Raw genomic sequence first — 14,842 nt, 5'->3', positions numbered from 1 at the left:
TAACAGTCAGCTGCTTCTGAGGCTTTGATTTACTGCTTCCTAAAAGTATCTTTGTGAATCTGGAATGTTGCAGTTTGAAATACGAATTCAAACAAAAATCCATTAATGTGTAAGAAACATCTGTTCCTCTGTGTCTGTGTTTGACCAGCCTGAGCAGCAGCTGTGGCTCGGGCCTACTGTATGTCTGTTACTGCAGCTCAGAAATCTATCAAATGTTACTAGAAGCGTAGGATTGTTCCGCTACCTTAATTTGTTAATTCCTTGTAGACTTTAAACAAACTTTGCTCTGTTCCGTGGCTGAAGTTCTCATTGCTTTGATTGGTTCTAGGATGCCCTATCTGATTGCATTTCAGAAATAATAAAGAGAGCACTTCATAGTCATGCTTTGTGCTTCTTCCTCAGCTGAGGATATCATGTGCAACATGGCTGTGGTCCAGATGCTTTCTTTACCCTGGAGTGACAAGTGTTTGCTATTAATAGGCACAAGCATGCAGCTGTTGAGTTTTCTTAAGTTATTTCTGTCAACTCTGTAGAATGGCATCACTGCTGACAAAAGCCTTGCAGTCATACTGAGGCCGTTTCTTTTCCTGCAGTAGTTGTACTGTTTCGGTTCAAACCTGGTTTACTGGCAGCTTTGCTGCTACTAGATGGGCACTTCACAGTGTGTTTTCCCCTAGAGCTAAAATGTACTCCATGCTGATCAGTTTCCATTAGCAGCAGGCACCATTTGGAAAAATAGAGCTGAATGTGTGTGATTAAGTTTTCTGCAGCCCTTCAATCTGAAGTAGAACGCATCTCGTGCTGTAAGGCAACAGCAGAATGACGGAGGTGATATTCCAACAGTGTAACACAGGGTCAGGCTTAGTAAATCCTGACTCTAACAGCATTTTCAGTTATGCCTTTAGAACAGGAACAAAATACTGTTGAACTGCCTCACCTTTCTTCAATGTAGTGTTCCTTTGTTCTCAAATATGCTGAGGGGAACAGTGTCAGTCTCATCTTTGCCTTTGTGTAGGTGCAGTGAAAGAAGCCCCCACTGCAACTGAGCCTAGTGAAATGTTTTCCACTAGATTGATTTTACTTGAGCTCAGCATGTGAGATATAATCAATCCCTTTTTTACACTGTTTTCATTAACAAAGATGACTGCGATCTAGTGATGCATAGCACAGGCTGCAGCATGAACTCCATGGGGGAAGAGAGGATAACATTCTTCCTCAGTTCTGTTTCTGGATCATCAGCTGCGAACAGCTGTGTGACAGGGGAAGGAACTATATATAAAGCTCTCTCCCTTACAAAAACAGATTCCAACTTATACAAGTGTGCGTGAAATACACATGCTTCACAGCTGGAATAGATGTAAAAACACTTAGAACAATTGTTGCAAACCCTTGTGTTATTAAGAATGAGGTACTGTGTCAAAAGCAGTTAATGAGGTTTTTGCCTACTAACCACGTAGGTCACTGGTCAGCCTGTGATTTTCTTTCCCAAGTCCAACCTCGGTGAGAAGTGCAAATGAAGCCTGTACCTTGTCCAGGTACCTTTCCCACTGGGAAGCAATCTCCAGTCTTCTGCTTCTGCTGTGTACCATTCAAAAAGGGGGAGGTGTACCCTCTTCATAGCATGATGACATCTTCCTGCTTACACCTTACCTTCTTGGTGTAAGAATTTTGGGGAGAAACTGTGAGGACTGAATGGCAAAACTGTACTTGCTATTTCAGAGTTCTGAATATTCATGGCTACCAAAAGCAGCCATAATATTTAATGGAGAACATATACATAGTTTTAGTTAATTTACAATAAATTTGTAATCTGTTTTAACTAAAACAATCTAGCAGCCCAAAATAGATTTCCTGTCAATAACAGCCAATAAAGCTGCTGCTCTGGCAGTTAACCAGTATTAGGAGTCCTGCTCTAGTGAAGAAACTTCATTTTGTCCATGCCCCAATTTTCTGTATTACACTCTAGTTTACACTGAATAAAACTGAGTTGTAGTCTACAAAGACGCCAGCAGTTCAGTGTGGTTCTACTACAGAACAGATAAGATTATTAGGACTAATGCCTGGCCACAGAGCTTGACTTTTCAATAGGTTAAGCTTGTTTCCTTGCTAATCAGTTGTGGTTTAACCCTGGTACAGCTCAGCACCGTGCAGCTGCTCACTCACAGCCCCTCAGTGGGACAGGGAAGGGAATCAGAAAAGTAAAAGCAAGGAAACTCATGGATTGATGTAAAAGCATTTACTAGCTGAAGTAAAAGTTGTGTTTGAAAGCAAAACAAGGGATTCATTTGCTGCTTCCGAACAGCAGGTAGCTGTTCAGCCACTTCCAGGAGAGTGGGGACCATCATACGTGACATTTTCCCGGGAAGAACAACACTCACACTTTGGCCAGTTAGGGCAGCTGTCCTGGCCATGTCCTCTCTAGCTCCTTACACATCCCCAGCTTCTTCCCAGCAGGGCAGCAGGAGAAGCCAGAATGTCCTGGACCTGGTGTAATAGGCATTTCTTGGCAACTGTTACCAGTTATTATTCTCATCTTCAGTCCAAATGAAGATTATCCTAGCTGAAATCAGAACATCAGCTTAAAAGTTTCAAACTCCATTTGGTTTGGCCAAGCACAAGTTCACATATTTTATTCTGGAGGATATTTACACTGCAAATAAGGATTAAACCGAATCATACATATTTTGGTATAGAACATATTGCACTTTTAACAGTATTCATAATAAGTTTATTTTTAATATATGTTGCACCTAATTCTACTTTCAAGAAAGAAAAAAAAAGCTTAAGTATTTCACATATGGACTTCTGCAGTTGAGAGAACTGAACAAATGTTCTATGAGGGCTGCTCCAAAAGTAATGCCTCCTGTGTTCTGTTGGTCCGTGACGTCAGAGGCAGCTGTTGGTGATATAGCAGCAGAGGTTGAACCTTCTCATCAGTGTTCTGTTACATTTTGTTGCCCTGCAACAGATGACAGCAGAGGGGCAGTCTGACACAATAGCTTCTGACATGGAAGCACGTATGAAGCAAAGGTGTGTCACTGAATTCCTCCATGTGGAAAAAAATGCACCCGCTGACATCCATCAACACTCACAAATGGTTATGGAGACCAACCTATGGATGTGAGCACAGTGAGGTGGTGGGTGGTGTGCTTCAGCAGTAGCAACAGCGACGAGAAAGACATGCCACATTCTGGATAGCTACACGCAACTGTCACAGCATGAAATGAAGAGTGCCTCCATCAGCTCATCCACACAAACTGGCTAACGGTGATGACTACGTTGAGAAATAGCGTTTTGTAGCTGGGAATTTGCTCAATCACATAGTCTTATTGTGCTTTTCGTATCGGTTGAGGTTTCCATGGAAATAAATAGGACAAGAAATAGGCATTACTTTTAGAGCAACACATGTCGTTTTCAAAACACAAAAAACAAACTGCAGTCAATGCTGCGATGTTTCAGCTTTTTTTGATCTTGCTTTCAGACCCAACAGCTCTGTTCTCAGCTCTCCCGGCTTAGGAGGTATTTCAGGTATACTCTATTAAAAACAGAGAAAGATGTCACTGCTGTGGAAGAAGAAAAACCGATCTCATAAAAACACTGCAAGAGGCAGCACTGCATCCAAACTGTCATTGCATCTCCCAGAACATTCTAATTTTTACAAGCAAGCTATCTTAAACATCTATTGCCATTTTAGAATCTGACTTCAATTTCAAAGCATGCTTTGAATTAAAGGAGGAGAAAGAAGCACAGTTTGCTTAAAGGAACAAAACTGCCCTTGGCCATTTGATGCATAGCATAGCTTCAAGGCACCAGCTGAAATTTCTGTCAATACTTTTCTTCTTGGTGACAGAAAAAGAGGTTCTATTGCCTTTTGTAAATTATTGCATTTATGGCGGCACTTACGAGGTCAGGCCGGTAGTACCGGTGCACCACCTCGGCTCCTGCGAACATAGCCAGCATGCTGGCAGCCAGCGTCTTCAGATACGTAGACCAGGGCACACCAGCGGGCATGGCGCCCTGCCACCTCCCATCAACCGGCGCGCCGGAAGTGCGTCACCCTTCCGGGCCGGCTCCGCGCAACTTCCGGTTGCGGCACATCTAGCCCTTCCCCCTGTCCCCTCCCCCGTCTGCCCAATCGCGCGCTGCCATTGGCCGGCGCTGGTCACGTGCAGCGGGGCTGCCCGGCAGGTCGGTGGGGATCGGAGGTGGGGGGGGGGTGGGAGAGCGCTGACAATAGCCCGATGGCCGCCGGTGGGGTGCCGCGCTCGGCCATGGAGGCCGAGGAGCTGGGCAGGTAGCGCGGGGCGGCGCCGTGCTGGGGCTTCGCGGCAGGGGGTCGCCGTTGTCATCCTCTTCCCCCTGCCGGGCGGCCGGGGCCAGAGCCGAGGCCGAGGCCGGCCTGGTGTGGTACCCGGCTCCCCTCACCCTGAGGGGACGCGGAGCGGGGGGCGCGCGTGGGCCGCGCTGACGTGGGCGCGCTCCCGGGCGGGGCAGCGCCGCTGGAGGCCGGGGAGGGCCTGGGGGACTGCTGTGAGGAGTCAAACGGTTGGAGTGTGTGTGGGGAATCCTTGTGCGTGGGAAAACGGCTCTGTGTGTAGAAGGTGGGAATTCTGAATGATTTATTGTCTGGTTTTGTTGTGGAGGATGTTGCTTTCTCGCCTTTGTCCTCTTTTCTTTCATTTGTAGCTTGACCTGAAGCAGCGGGTTAAATCGCCACTTAGAATTGGAAATATTTAGTTAACGTCCTATTCAGTGTTAACAGGGCATTAAGATTCTGAACTCGTGGGAAAAAAAAGTGATCTTTAAACTCCTATTAGTGTCAGAGGTGAAGGGAAAGGCCATCCTTCATCTCACCAGTGAGAGATGGGGGAACTTGTCTGGGATACGGTGCAAGCCACCTTCTTGTTTAAAGGGAACTTTGCTCCCTTTATAGGAAGGGGATTTTATAAATATATACAATAAGAACACATCTTATAAGAAGGCATCTTGTTAGAGACCATTCTCTGATTAGATCCCTTCATGTTTCTCCAATTGATTCTGTTCTGCGTTTATTACATTGTCAACCATATTCTTCATGTCTCAGCTCCCTAAGGTAAATCCGAACATCAGTTTTGTTTGATTCAGTAACTGCGTGAATGTTTTATATAAAATAGAACTGATCCGGCAGCTGAGCCATGGAAGTAAGTACTGTGATCAGAAAATCTTCTCCCCAGGAATCTGGCAGGTTGAGAATCTCTGGTTGGATATTAGGAACAATTTCTTCTCAGAAGGAGCGGTGCTGCACTGGCACAAGCTGCCCAGGGAGATGGTGAGGTCACCGTCCCTGGAGGTGTTCCAGAACCGTGTGGATGTGGCACTGAGGATATGGTCAGTGGGCACGGTGGGGATGGGCTGACAGTTGGACTAGATGGTCTTAGAGGTCTTTTCTGGTCTTTTTGATTCTATGATTTGAGTGCAATTTATTCTTCTTGATTCAGGATAGGTATTCGCTTCAAAGTTAGCGTCCTGATTCCATGGCTCTGGGCTCTTCTGGCATAAACCTCATTGACAGAGTGGTTCTTAAAAATTCCTTGCTTGATAAAGAATGATTCCTTCATATCTCAAGGATGGCCTTATTTCTATATACCTAAAAACGGATAAATTTATGGAGAGTTGTGATAAAAATATTTATTGAAAATTTACTTTTTGTGAAATCTTTTCAATCATGGTCTTTGCATTGCAGTAGGATCTATGGACAAAGTGCCTACATAGGTACAGAGGACTGACAGTATGAAGCAGCTTATTTGGGGCTGTGAGGGCTATATGCATCTAATCAACATGTGGTGCAGAAAAGCTGTTTGTAGCAACACGTGCATGGATGGAGATTTAGTCTCTGTATGTGGACACTTCCACATAGAATAAGTGCGGTATTTGTGTAGGTGTCCATTAGGGGATAATTGGATGGCATCTGGCACTCTTAAAGCTGTTTGAAAATCTGCATAATAACTAAGGATTTGTCAGCTTGTCATGTTTCGTAGCCCAGAATGATTCACCTGTTCAGTGTCCCATCAGATAATGTAGCTGCTGTAGCATTAAAAAAATGTCAAAGTTGGGCAGCTTAAAGTCCCAAGAGTTTTAACTCAGTTGTGTTGTGAGTTGTCAGTATGTTTGATAGACAGCTGACCTGGCTAATGTGGGCTGCAGGCAGTTTTCCCCAGTGTTAGAGGAAAGCTCTGTGCTGTCCTTAAAATTGTTGTGGTTTTTCTAGTCGTGGGAGAACTGGGCTGTTGGTGCTGGATGTAGCAGCACCTCCTGGCTGCTAAGCAGTTGGGCTTCTTAATGGACTTAGAGTAATTTACTGCCTGGTTAATAGAGTAGTTGGAGAATGTGAGCGGGTGCTTGACAGTCCTGATAAAGGTACATGTTTACCGCCTCTTTGGTACATTGCTAAGTTCCTAAATAGTTGATGAATCACGCCTCTTTTCTCTTTTTAAGATATTACGCTTATCTCCAGCAAGCTCAGGCTTTTTACACGTTTCCGTTCCATCAGATGATGACTGCACCTCCTACCATGGAAGCCATGACTGAGCAGCCGACTCTAGAGGGCATTCCAGAGCCAAACGTTGCTCAGGAACCTCCTAAAGGTAGTTTGACTGGGCTAAGAGAGCTAAAATAATAGTAATTGGTTGGAAAGAACATACGTGTGTGTATTTGTCTTAATAAACACCTTCTCTTCAGAGGCTGAAGAGTGGCTAGTAGACTAGAATTCACTTCAGCATTCCTCAGAACCTAAGCTTTCATGTTCTGGCATATTCTCCAAAACAAGAGAAACTGCTTCCAAAAGACCGTTGCGTACAGCATGTAAACAACATGACCTGGCCATGAAGTTACTGTTGGTTTGTGTCCTAAGTTAGCCTAGTTGCCTGTGAGCGGTACAGAGACACCCGAGCTGGATCCTTGCTGAGCCTGGAATACTGAAATTCATCTGATAATTGTTTAATCTCATGAATTTTGAAGGCAGATTTCTGTTTGATTTCTTTTTGTAGTCGTATGCGTAGGTCAGTCTGTTTGGATGTTCGTGCTGCAGCCTTAGAAATGTACAAAAAATATATTTGCTATGTTTCAGAAGTTAAAAAAGGTGGAAGAAAGAGAAAAGCCAAAGCAACTGAGCCAAAGCAACCGAAAAAGCCTGCTGCGAAGAAAGAAAAACCGACCAAGTCAAAAGGGAAACAAGAAAAGATCACAGATACTTTTAAAGTGAAAAGAAAAGTGGACCGTTTTAATGGTGTGTCTGAAGCTGAGCTTCTGACAAAGACTTTACCCGATATTTTGACCTTCGACCTGGACATCGTAATAGTGAGTACCTCACGCTTACAGAACTAGGCAGAAATGGTCTGCGTTGTTTCTTACAGCCCAGCCACCATGGTTATGATTTACATTCCTCCATTATTCGTCTGTATTACTTACACCTTGCGAGATCTTGCCCTGGAGTTTCTCTGTTGCTTCCTGTGTGTACAGCCGCTCTGCGTGTTCTGTTAAAAATCATAGTAACGTAGCTCTTAATTTCTGCAAAGTCTAAGGCTTACGTTTGATACGTAGTCATGAAAAACCATTACTTGGCAGTTTACCAGAAGTGCTAGCCCAGTGGCTGTGAAGCACCCAAGGAGGCTGCTCTTTTGACGTTGCACATCTCCGTGAAACCCTACTGTAAAAATTGTCAGGTTTTTGAACGATGGTGGAAGATATCAATCATGTGCTTTTGTTTATCGACAGTAACTTCAGGGAATCGAATGGCCTTCCTTCTTGTAACTTACATGCCTGACCAGCGAGCCATGTTCCAATCATTAAAATGGGCTGGTATCTTGCTTTGCAGATTGGCATAAACCCCGGCTTGATGGCAGCTTACAAAGGGCATCATTACCCTGGACCTGGAAACCATTTTTGTATGTTTTCTCTTTATTTATGGGATTTGCAGAACTGTTAGAACTTGTGGTACTTTAATTAAGCTGTTTGGGTTTTTTTTAGGAGGAGTGGGAGGAGGGATTTTGTTTTTATCACTCTGAGAGTGATTTAAATCCCATAACTTCTTCTGACAAATAGCGTACATAAAAAGGAATAAAATATAACCTGGTCTAGTACCAGGTCTGGAGGTTGGTGGCCCTGCCTGCGGTAAGGGGGTTGGAACCTGATCATCTTTGGGGTCCCTTCCAACCCAAGCCATTCTATGATTCCATGAAAAGGTTTAGAATTGTCAAGTAAACACAGTTCACTTGATTGTATTACTAAGTAACTTCTTAATGTGCAGCGTTAGGAATAAAAATTAAACAGTTAGTTCTTGAGTTATCAGGGAGAAGTCAGGAGGCATCGGTTTCTGATTCACAACAAAACTATTTGCGTTTTCCCCAGAAAGCATTTCAGCAAGTCTTCTTCCTTATACACGCATTCATTTCTGCCAAATGAGCTTCCTCGCTGATGAAAAAGCAGCAGCCACTGCCGTTTCTCAGCAGGCATATGTAGCATACCTGATTCTCCAGACAATGTTGGTTTTTTTTAAACCTATTTTTCTATTTAAATAATAACATTTTCAGCAGCATTTTCTTACAAAGGTCATATGTGAGCTCTGTTGAAATATGCTGTTTTGCGTGGTGGGAGTCATCCCAGCTCTGGTAATAGGGAACTCCACACAGGCTGATTTGCAGCCCTGTGATACTCCAGCCAAAAAACTTGTGGTTCCCAGCAGACCAGTAAATCAGGTATTATTTCCCAGTGTTCTGCAAATTAGCTAATCTAGTAGTCCTGTTTGTCAAGAAGCAGACTAGATACACGTGCTGTGACAAATCCAAGCATTTGTAAGCTTGTTGGATCATTAGAAGCTACCTGTGGTTAACTTATGCTTGGAGACTGACACCGCACACCACCCAAACTATACTTTTTTATGTTAAGTACTGTTTTAAGATGTCAGTGTGTTCTGTCAGGGAGGCCAAGTGCAGTAAGAAACAGTGACAAAGATGCAAGAGGGAGCTTACTGTTATTGTATTTGCCACATTGTTTCCCCCCAAGTCCATTTTGATCTCATTCATGTCCTTCCCAAATGAGTCACAAAATCTAAAGCTCTGCGCTGAACTTCTGGAATGTAAGTCTGATATCCATGCACGTGATCGTGGTGAGGGATTCCTGTTGTTCCCTGGGGATTTTCTGGCCTCTTGCAATAGATGAAGTAAGTCTGGTTATTTTAAGCTTGTGTAGGTAGGGTAATAGTCTTTCCAAATCAGCTGATGCTCTGTTAACATAGACTCTTCCTTCAGCCTTCTGTTACTGTGCCCTGGTAGTCAAGGGTTTCTTGGTGGAGGTGGTTTTTATTGCCATTGTGTGTTTTTTAAAAGAAAATTCATGTCTTCCTATTTTGCAGGGAAGTGTCTCTTCATGTCTGGTCTAAGTAATGAACAGCTGAACCACATGGATGACCACACCTTACCACATAAATATGGAATTGGATTTACAAATATGGTGGAAAGGACAACACCTGGAAGCAAAGACCTCTCCAGGCAGGATAACGCAGGAGAATATCATACTTATTAATTCATTAATGGTTGTGATTATAATTTTGAGTAATTTTTTTTTTTTTACTTTGTCTTTTAGTAAAGAGTTTCGGGAAGGAGGGCGAATTCTGATGCAGAAATTACAAAAGTATAAACCTCGTATAGCAGCTTTCAATGGAAAATGTGAGAATCTTAATTTTGAATGGATTTGTTCTGTTAGTAGCCTTTTTTGTCCACTCATTCTTGTCTTCTCGTTGTAGGTATCTATGAAATTTTTAGTAGGGAAGTTTTTGGAATAAGAGTTAAGAACTTGGAATTTGGATTGCAGCCACACAAGGTACCAGAGACAGAAACTGTAAGTACTGGGAGCTCCCTTCTTTGGGTATTTCAAACCTAATGAAGGTGAAGGGCTTTTACTTAATTAGAGGAAGTAGGATTGGGCAGTTTTCGGGCACATCTTAGTCAGACTTGCAGATATTATTTTGGAAGTGGTGTATTGTGATTAGTAGGTTAGTTCATTTTCTGAGGAGAATTTAAAATATTAATAAAACACATGTGCCTTTGTAACAGTCATCTACTTCCATCTGATTATCTGTGTCCAATTACCTGTGTGCTAATATTATTGAATTTTGATGCTGGGAGCCACAGCTGGGAAAAAAGAATAAGAAGTCCATGACTGAGCTTACATACTGCAGCATTTCTGTTCTGGGCATGCCCAAACATTTCAGTCAGCCTCCGTCATCTTAAGCTGATTTGCAGCTTGAAATGAAATTGGGTGCTTAAAGTGCAACAGTTTGATGAAGAGTGCACTAATCATAGGCATCTACAGCTGGAAGGTACTCGTTTCTCACGGGCATCTGGTGCTGGAAGGTATCCAAGAAACCAGCTCTGTATCATCACAGATAGATTTGTTTAACCTGTTCTTACAAACCCCCAGCAAAGGCAACTGCGCTGCCTGCCAAGGCAGCTTATTCCAGAGCTTCATTACCTGCTCAGTTCAGACTTTGGGTTTGTTTTTTTTTCCTATCCATCCCAAATTACTAGTGCTTCAAGTTTAAGCACTTTAAACTGTCCCTCTCTAATGGTGGAGTGTTGCCATCAGAACCTGAAGAACTGTTGGTGATAAAATGCTTCCTGCTTACATAGCTCTTAAGTACTTCTGCAGGAAATGCAAGAAGAATAAATAACCCTCTTTACAAGTACTTGTTCGTAAATACTGCACTGTAATAAATGTATTCGTTGTGATTCCTTTTTTCTGAGATAACTTCATGCCTTTAGCTAGGGCTGCCAGCAGAAATAGAAACACCAAACTTGGCTTCAATTAAGTTGCATGACGTAGGCACGCTTGGCCAGGAAGCAAGGCTAATTATTAACTCATGATGCTTTTCTTGCTGGATTTGGGTTTTTGCGTACTATCACAAGCTCTTCAGCCTTTCTGGCTGCGAGCTCCACTCGTTCACAGAGCTCTACAGCGTGCTTCCCTCTCTGGCTTATGCTCGTAATTATTGTAACACATATTTGTATTACTTCTCCTACAGCATGTAAACAAGTGCTGAGAATTGTCTTGACTTCATCAGCTGGCTTAACTGTCAAATTACCCTTGATGCACTAAATTCTAGGGATCAGTAATGCTATTTTTCTTTGTCTTAAGCTCTGCTACGTTATGCCATCATCCAGTGCGAGATGTGCTCAGTTTCCTCGTGCGCAAGATAAAGTTCATTATTACATAAAGTTAAAAGACTTAAGGGATCAGCTGAAAGGCATTGCACCAAACACAGAGGTGCAGGAAGTGCAGTACACCTTTGACTTACAACTTGCACAAGGTATAGTGGTTATCGGAATTATCTTATAAAATGTATGCTTGTTTTTTTCCAGTGTTCTCTGGTAAAAACGTTGTTTGAATACTTTCTGTTCTTAATACTTGAGGTCTTCTCTCTCTGCAGAGGATGCTAAAAAGATGGCTGTCAAAGAAGAAAAATACGATCCAGGTTATGAAGCAGCATATGGAGGAGCTTACTGTGATCGTGCACCGTATGAAAGCGAACAGTGCGATTTCTCTTCAAATGGAACCGGTAAAGAGTGGTGCTTAGAGAATGAATGCTCCAAACCATTCTGTATAACTTCTTATAACCGTTCCATACACTTCATTTTTTACCCTTTCGGCACCTTCCACAATTCATACAATATATTTAAAGCACAGCAGCAGTTAAACTCTTACATAACTGAGGGAACGTGTAGTCTTTGTGAGAGGAAGGGGTGAAAAAAACATTTACTCTTATTTAAAATCAATCATCTGCACCTTCAAACTGTTTTCCCAAACTCTGATTCACAGGATGTGACAAATAGACATGACTAGTGGCTCACACAGCAAACTTCTTCAGTTGCAGTGACTTTAATACAAAAGTATCAGGCTTTTTGACAAAAGAGTAGGCTGGCAGTTCTTTAGTTTCATTCCTAAGGAAAGCAAAGCCAGAGGATGATGCGACAGATAATCGAAATGGTTCCATTATTGGTGGGGCAAACGAAGGAGTATTTGAGCACTGTAATCCAAATAATTCATCTGTGTTAGAATAGCTGCTGTAGTGGCCATACAGTTTGAAGACTAGAAGAATGAGTCTAGTAATCTTGCTGTAACTGTGACGCTGGGAATTTTATTTCCCTGAGTACTAATTAAAAAAAAAAAAAAAAAAAAAGATGAAAAAACAGTGGCAGAAGTAAACTGCCCCTTCTTCAAAGTCTTGAGTTTTTAGTCCTAATCTCAAATAGAATGCCAAATTCAATTTGTGTTATATTTACCCTATTTCGTCAAAGGGAATGTCCCTTTGAGAAGAAGAATTTTACTCAGAAAATGCTGCAAAGTATTCGTTTAAACGTTCAGACTCTTGTGCCACCCTTAAAGTCGTTCTTCAAAGAAGTTCTGATGAAAACCTTAAGGGGGGAATGGTCTGGATCTCCAAAAGCAGACATTCAAAAATAATAAGTTTGAACTGCAGTCTGAGTAGGTAGTTGTAAAGTACAAGGAAAGATGGAAACTGCAAATATCTTTTTTTCAGCTGTTTTTGCGTGGTTTTGGTTTTAGTTGTTGGTCTCAACTGCATTTTCAACTTGTTTGTTTCTCAGCAGCGAGCAATCCGCAGTACTGCGAGGGGTCATCTTTTGGTGAAGTTCCCAATGGACAATGGATGACGCAGTCCTTTGCAGACCAGATTCCAGAATTCGGTGCTGCTATGGCACAAGAACGAGAGGGAAGCAGTGCGTAAGAGCTCTTTCTTCTCAGCTATGCATACATGCTGCAGTTTTAATGCAGTGATCAAGATTGGTACCTCGGTTCTCCAACTGAAGCATTTTAATAGTATTTTATCTCCCTTAGTTATTTTATTATAGTCCTAAGTAGGTGTGTAGTAGGCTCAAATCAATGAACTAGGTAATTTTAAGGAACTGTCCAAACTTTTTAAAAAAAAAAAAAAAAAGTTAGTCCTTTTTTGTATATGAGTTTTATATTTAATGTATACCATTTCTTGCAGTTTTTGACAAACTGCTTTCTCATTTGTGAAGGTTTCTTTAGGGCGTTAATTTTATTCCATTAATTGTAAAGTAGGAATAAGAGCAGCAGTGTGCTTTTTATTGACGCATCGATATTTGGATATCTCATAGTCCTTTTATATTTAGAGGGGAAAACAGAAAATGTGCCCTTATCTTACACGAAGTGGTGTTTTTAATCATGCACAGTTGAACAAATGGTGCTTTTAAAGACTCCCTTTGCACTTCAGGGCAGGAGTAGAGAGCTCTGTCTACTCAGTGACTGGACCTTAGTCAGGTTTAAGGGAGCAGAGACAACTCAACACTGGTTAGGAAAATTCATGTCACGCAGGACAGGGCCTAAAATATTCTAGTCTTAGAGTAAGGTGTTCCTATCATTCCGTCTCTTTCTCCCTTAAATTCGAGTGTAAGGAACTGGAATTCCTTGCCAAAAAAAAAAAAGTGGTTCTCAAATCTGTGGCATTTTTCAGTCACTTCTTTGTGATTAGTCTCTTCTCCTGAACTTTAGCAAGTGAACAGATTATATGGCAGGGAACTGATAAACCGTATTCCCTGTGAAAACCCATCTGCAGTTAGGTTATTTGTGTCAGGTACAGTTAGCACAGGGTGAAAGAAGATTGTGATTTAGCAGTTTTTTACGTTAATTTCTCTTCAAGACTTTAGAGGGTGTTTTTCTTACGCATCTTCTGCGTAAAAATAATTACTAAGTTGAAGACGAGGGCAGCTGTTCCACGAATTAAATTGACAGCTGTTGGAACTTCAGCTTTCTTTGAGGAACTTGCTCAAACAATACACACTTCTGGCCAATATTGGCGACTGAGAAAGAAAGGATATTCTGTGCCTGTGCCTAACCATCATCTACTTTCCCTCTTCTATCACGCGAGGAAGAGAGGAAGTCAAAGCAATAAGCTGATCAAAACATTGGCGTTTTGGTGATCTTATGAGAGAAGGTGCTTCACATACTTGAAAAATAAATACAAACAGCATCCCTGCACTCCGTGCTGGTCAGAGGTTCCTGTACTGGTGCTTTATCCTTTCCTCACGGCCGCTGACAGTTGTCACGCACTGAGTGCAATTGGTTGGCGTCGCTACTAATCCTGCTGTAACAGCTCGCGCTGAGCTCACACGCTGCCATCCTGTTGTGAGGCAGGCATGATGTTTACAGTTCTCTTCCCAAATGAGGTGGCTTAACTCTGAGTGTCTGAAATCCAGAAAGTGTGCGTTATGATTATGTGTTTATTAGCTTCAGCATAAAGCTGCTCCGTGTATTGTCAGAACGGCATAGGATTTGTCTCGTCTGTTATTTAAAGTGTACTGTATCATGTATTGCTGTTTACATGGACGTTTTTCCCGCAGGTGCTCAAAGTGCCTCGCGTCAGGGATTTGTTACAGTTCAGTTTTATTTTTCAGCAAGATTAGAAGCATGTAACTAGCACTGCTGATGAGGTAGCACAGTAGCACAGAACTACTGTGCTGCTCTCCTGTTTGAGTTGAAGGGAAAGGTCTCTTCGGGAACAGAGACACCTAGTAGGTGTAAAATACAGTGAAGTGTATAATGAGCGTTTCACTCAACACTGCAATTTGTGTACTCCCTCGGGACCGGTGCTCTTTTCATTACAGTAATCCAGAGGTTCTTAATCTGTCTTAAATCTCTCTCTGTTTCACAATAAAATCAGGAATTGTATCACGGTGTCTTTGAGTGTCCTTTTGCATCCTGCTAGCAGTGGCCCAAATACACTACAGGATATGTCATACGCTGGCTGCACAAATACGGCATTCTGCAG

At 42.3% G+C, this 14,842-nt stretch overlaps 2 protein-coding genes across 6 annotated transcripts; one reads left to right on the top strand and one right to left on the bottom strand.

The window, feature by feature from the left end:
• On the bottom strand, positions 2,599 to 4,062 carry C1H12orf73 (chromosome 1 C12orf73 homolog). Its single transcript, XM_021387318.1, has 2 exons — positions 3,904 to 4,062; positions 2,599 to 3,535 (listed from the first exon to the last, which is right to left on the bottom strand). Exons 1-2 carry the CDS (start codon positions 4,009 to 4,011, stop codon positions 3,440 to 3,442), a joined length of 204 nt encoding a protein of 67 aa, XP_021242993.1. The 5' UTR covers positions 4,012 to 4,062; the 3' UTR covers positions 2,599 to 3,439.
• Positions 4,071 to 14,742, top strand: TDG (thymine DNA glycosylase). Of its 5 annotated transcripts, none has more exons than XM_021387257.1 (10): positions 4,071 to 4,188; positions 6,475 to 6,623; positions 7,106 to 7,335; positions 7,853 to 7,922; positions 9,389 to 9,524; positions 9,619 to 9,701; positions 9,779 to 9,873; positions 11,170 to 11,341; positions 11,462 to 11,590; positions 12,639 to 14,742. In XM_021387257.1, the coding sequence occupies exons 2-10, from the start codon at positions 6,530 to 6,532 to the stop codon at positions 12,776 to 12,778; spliced, it is 1,149 nt and encodes a 382-aa protein (XP_021242932.1). In that variant the 5' UTR covers positions 4,071 to 4,188; positions 6,475 to 6,529; the 3' UTR covers positions 12,779 to 14,742. The 5 variants fall into 5 exon arrangements, with proteins under 5 accessions (XP_021242932.1, XP_021242912.1, XP_021242901.1 ...); XM_021387237.1 differs by lacking the exon at positions 4,071 to 4,188 and adding an exon at positions 4,195 to 4,294 and having other exon boundaries at positions 12,642 to 14,742; XM_021387226.1 differs by lacking the exon at positions 4,071 to 4,188 and adding an exon at positions 4,195 to 4,294.

Source organism: Numida meleagris, chromosome 1 (assembly GCF_002078875.1).
Source record: "Numida meleagris isolate 19003 breed g44 Domestic line chromosome 1, NumMel1.0, whole genome shotgun sequence".
NCBI classification, from domain to species: Eukaryota; Metazoa; Chordata; class Aves; order Galliformes; family Numididae; genus Numida; species Numida meleagris.
This window is presented reverse-complemented; position numbering and strand designations above follow the sequence as displayed.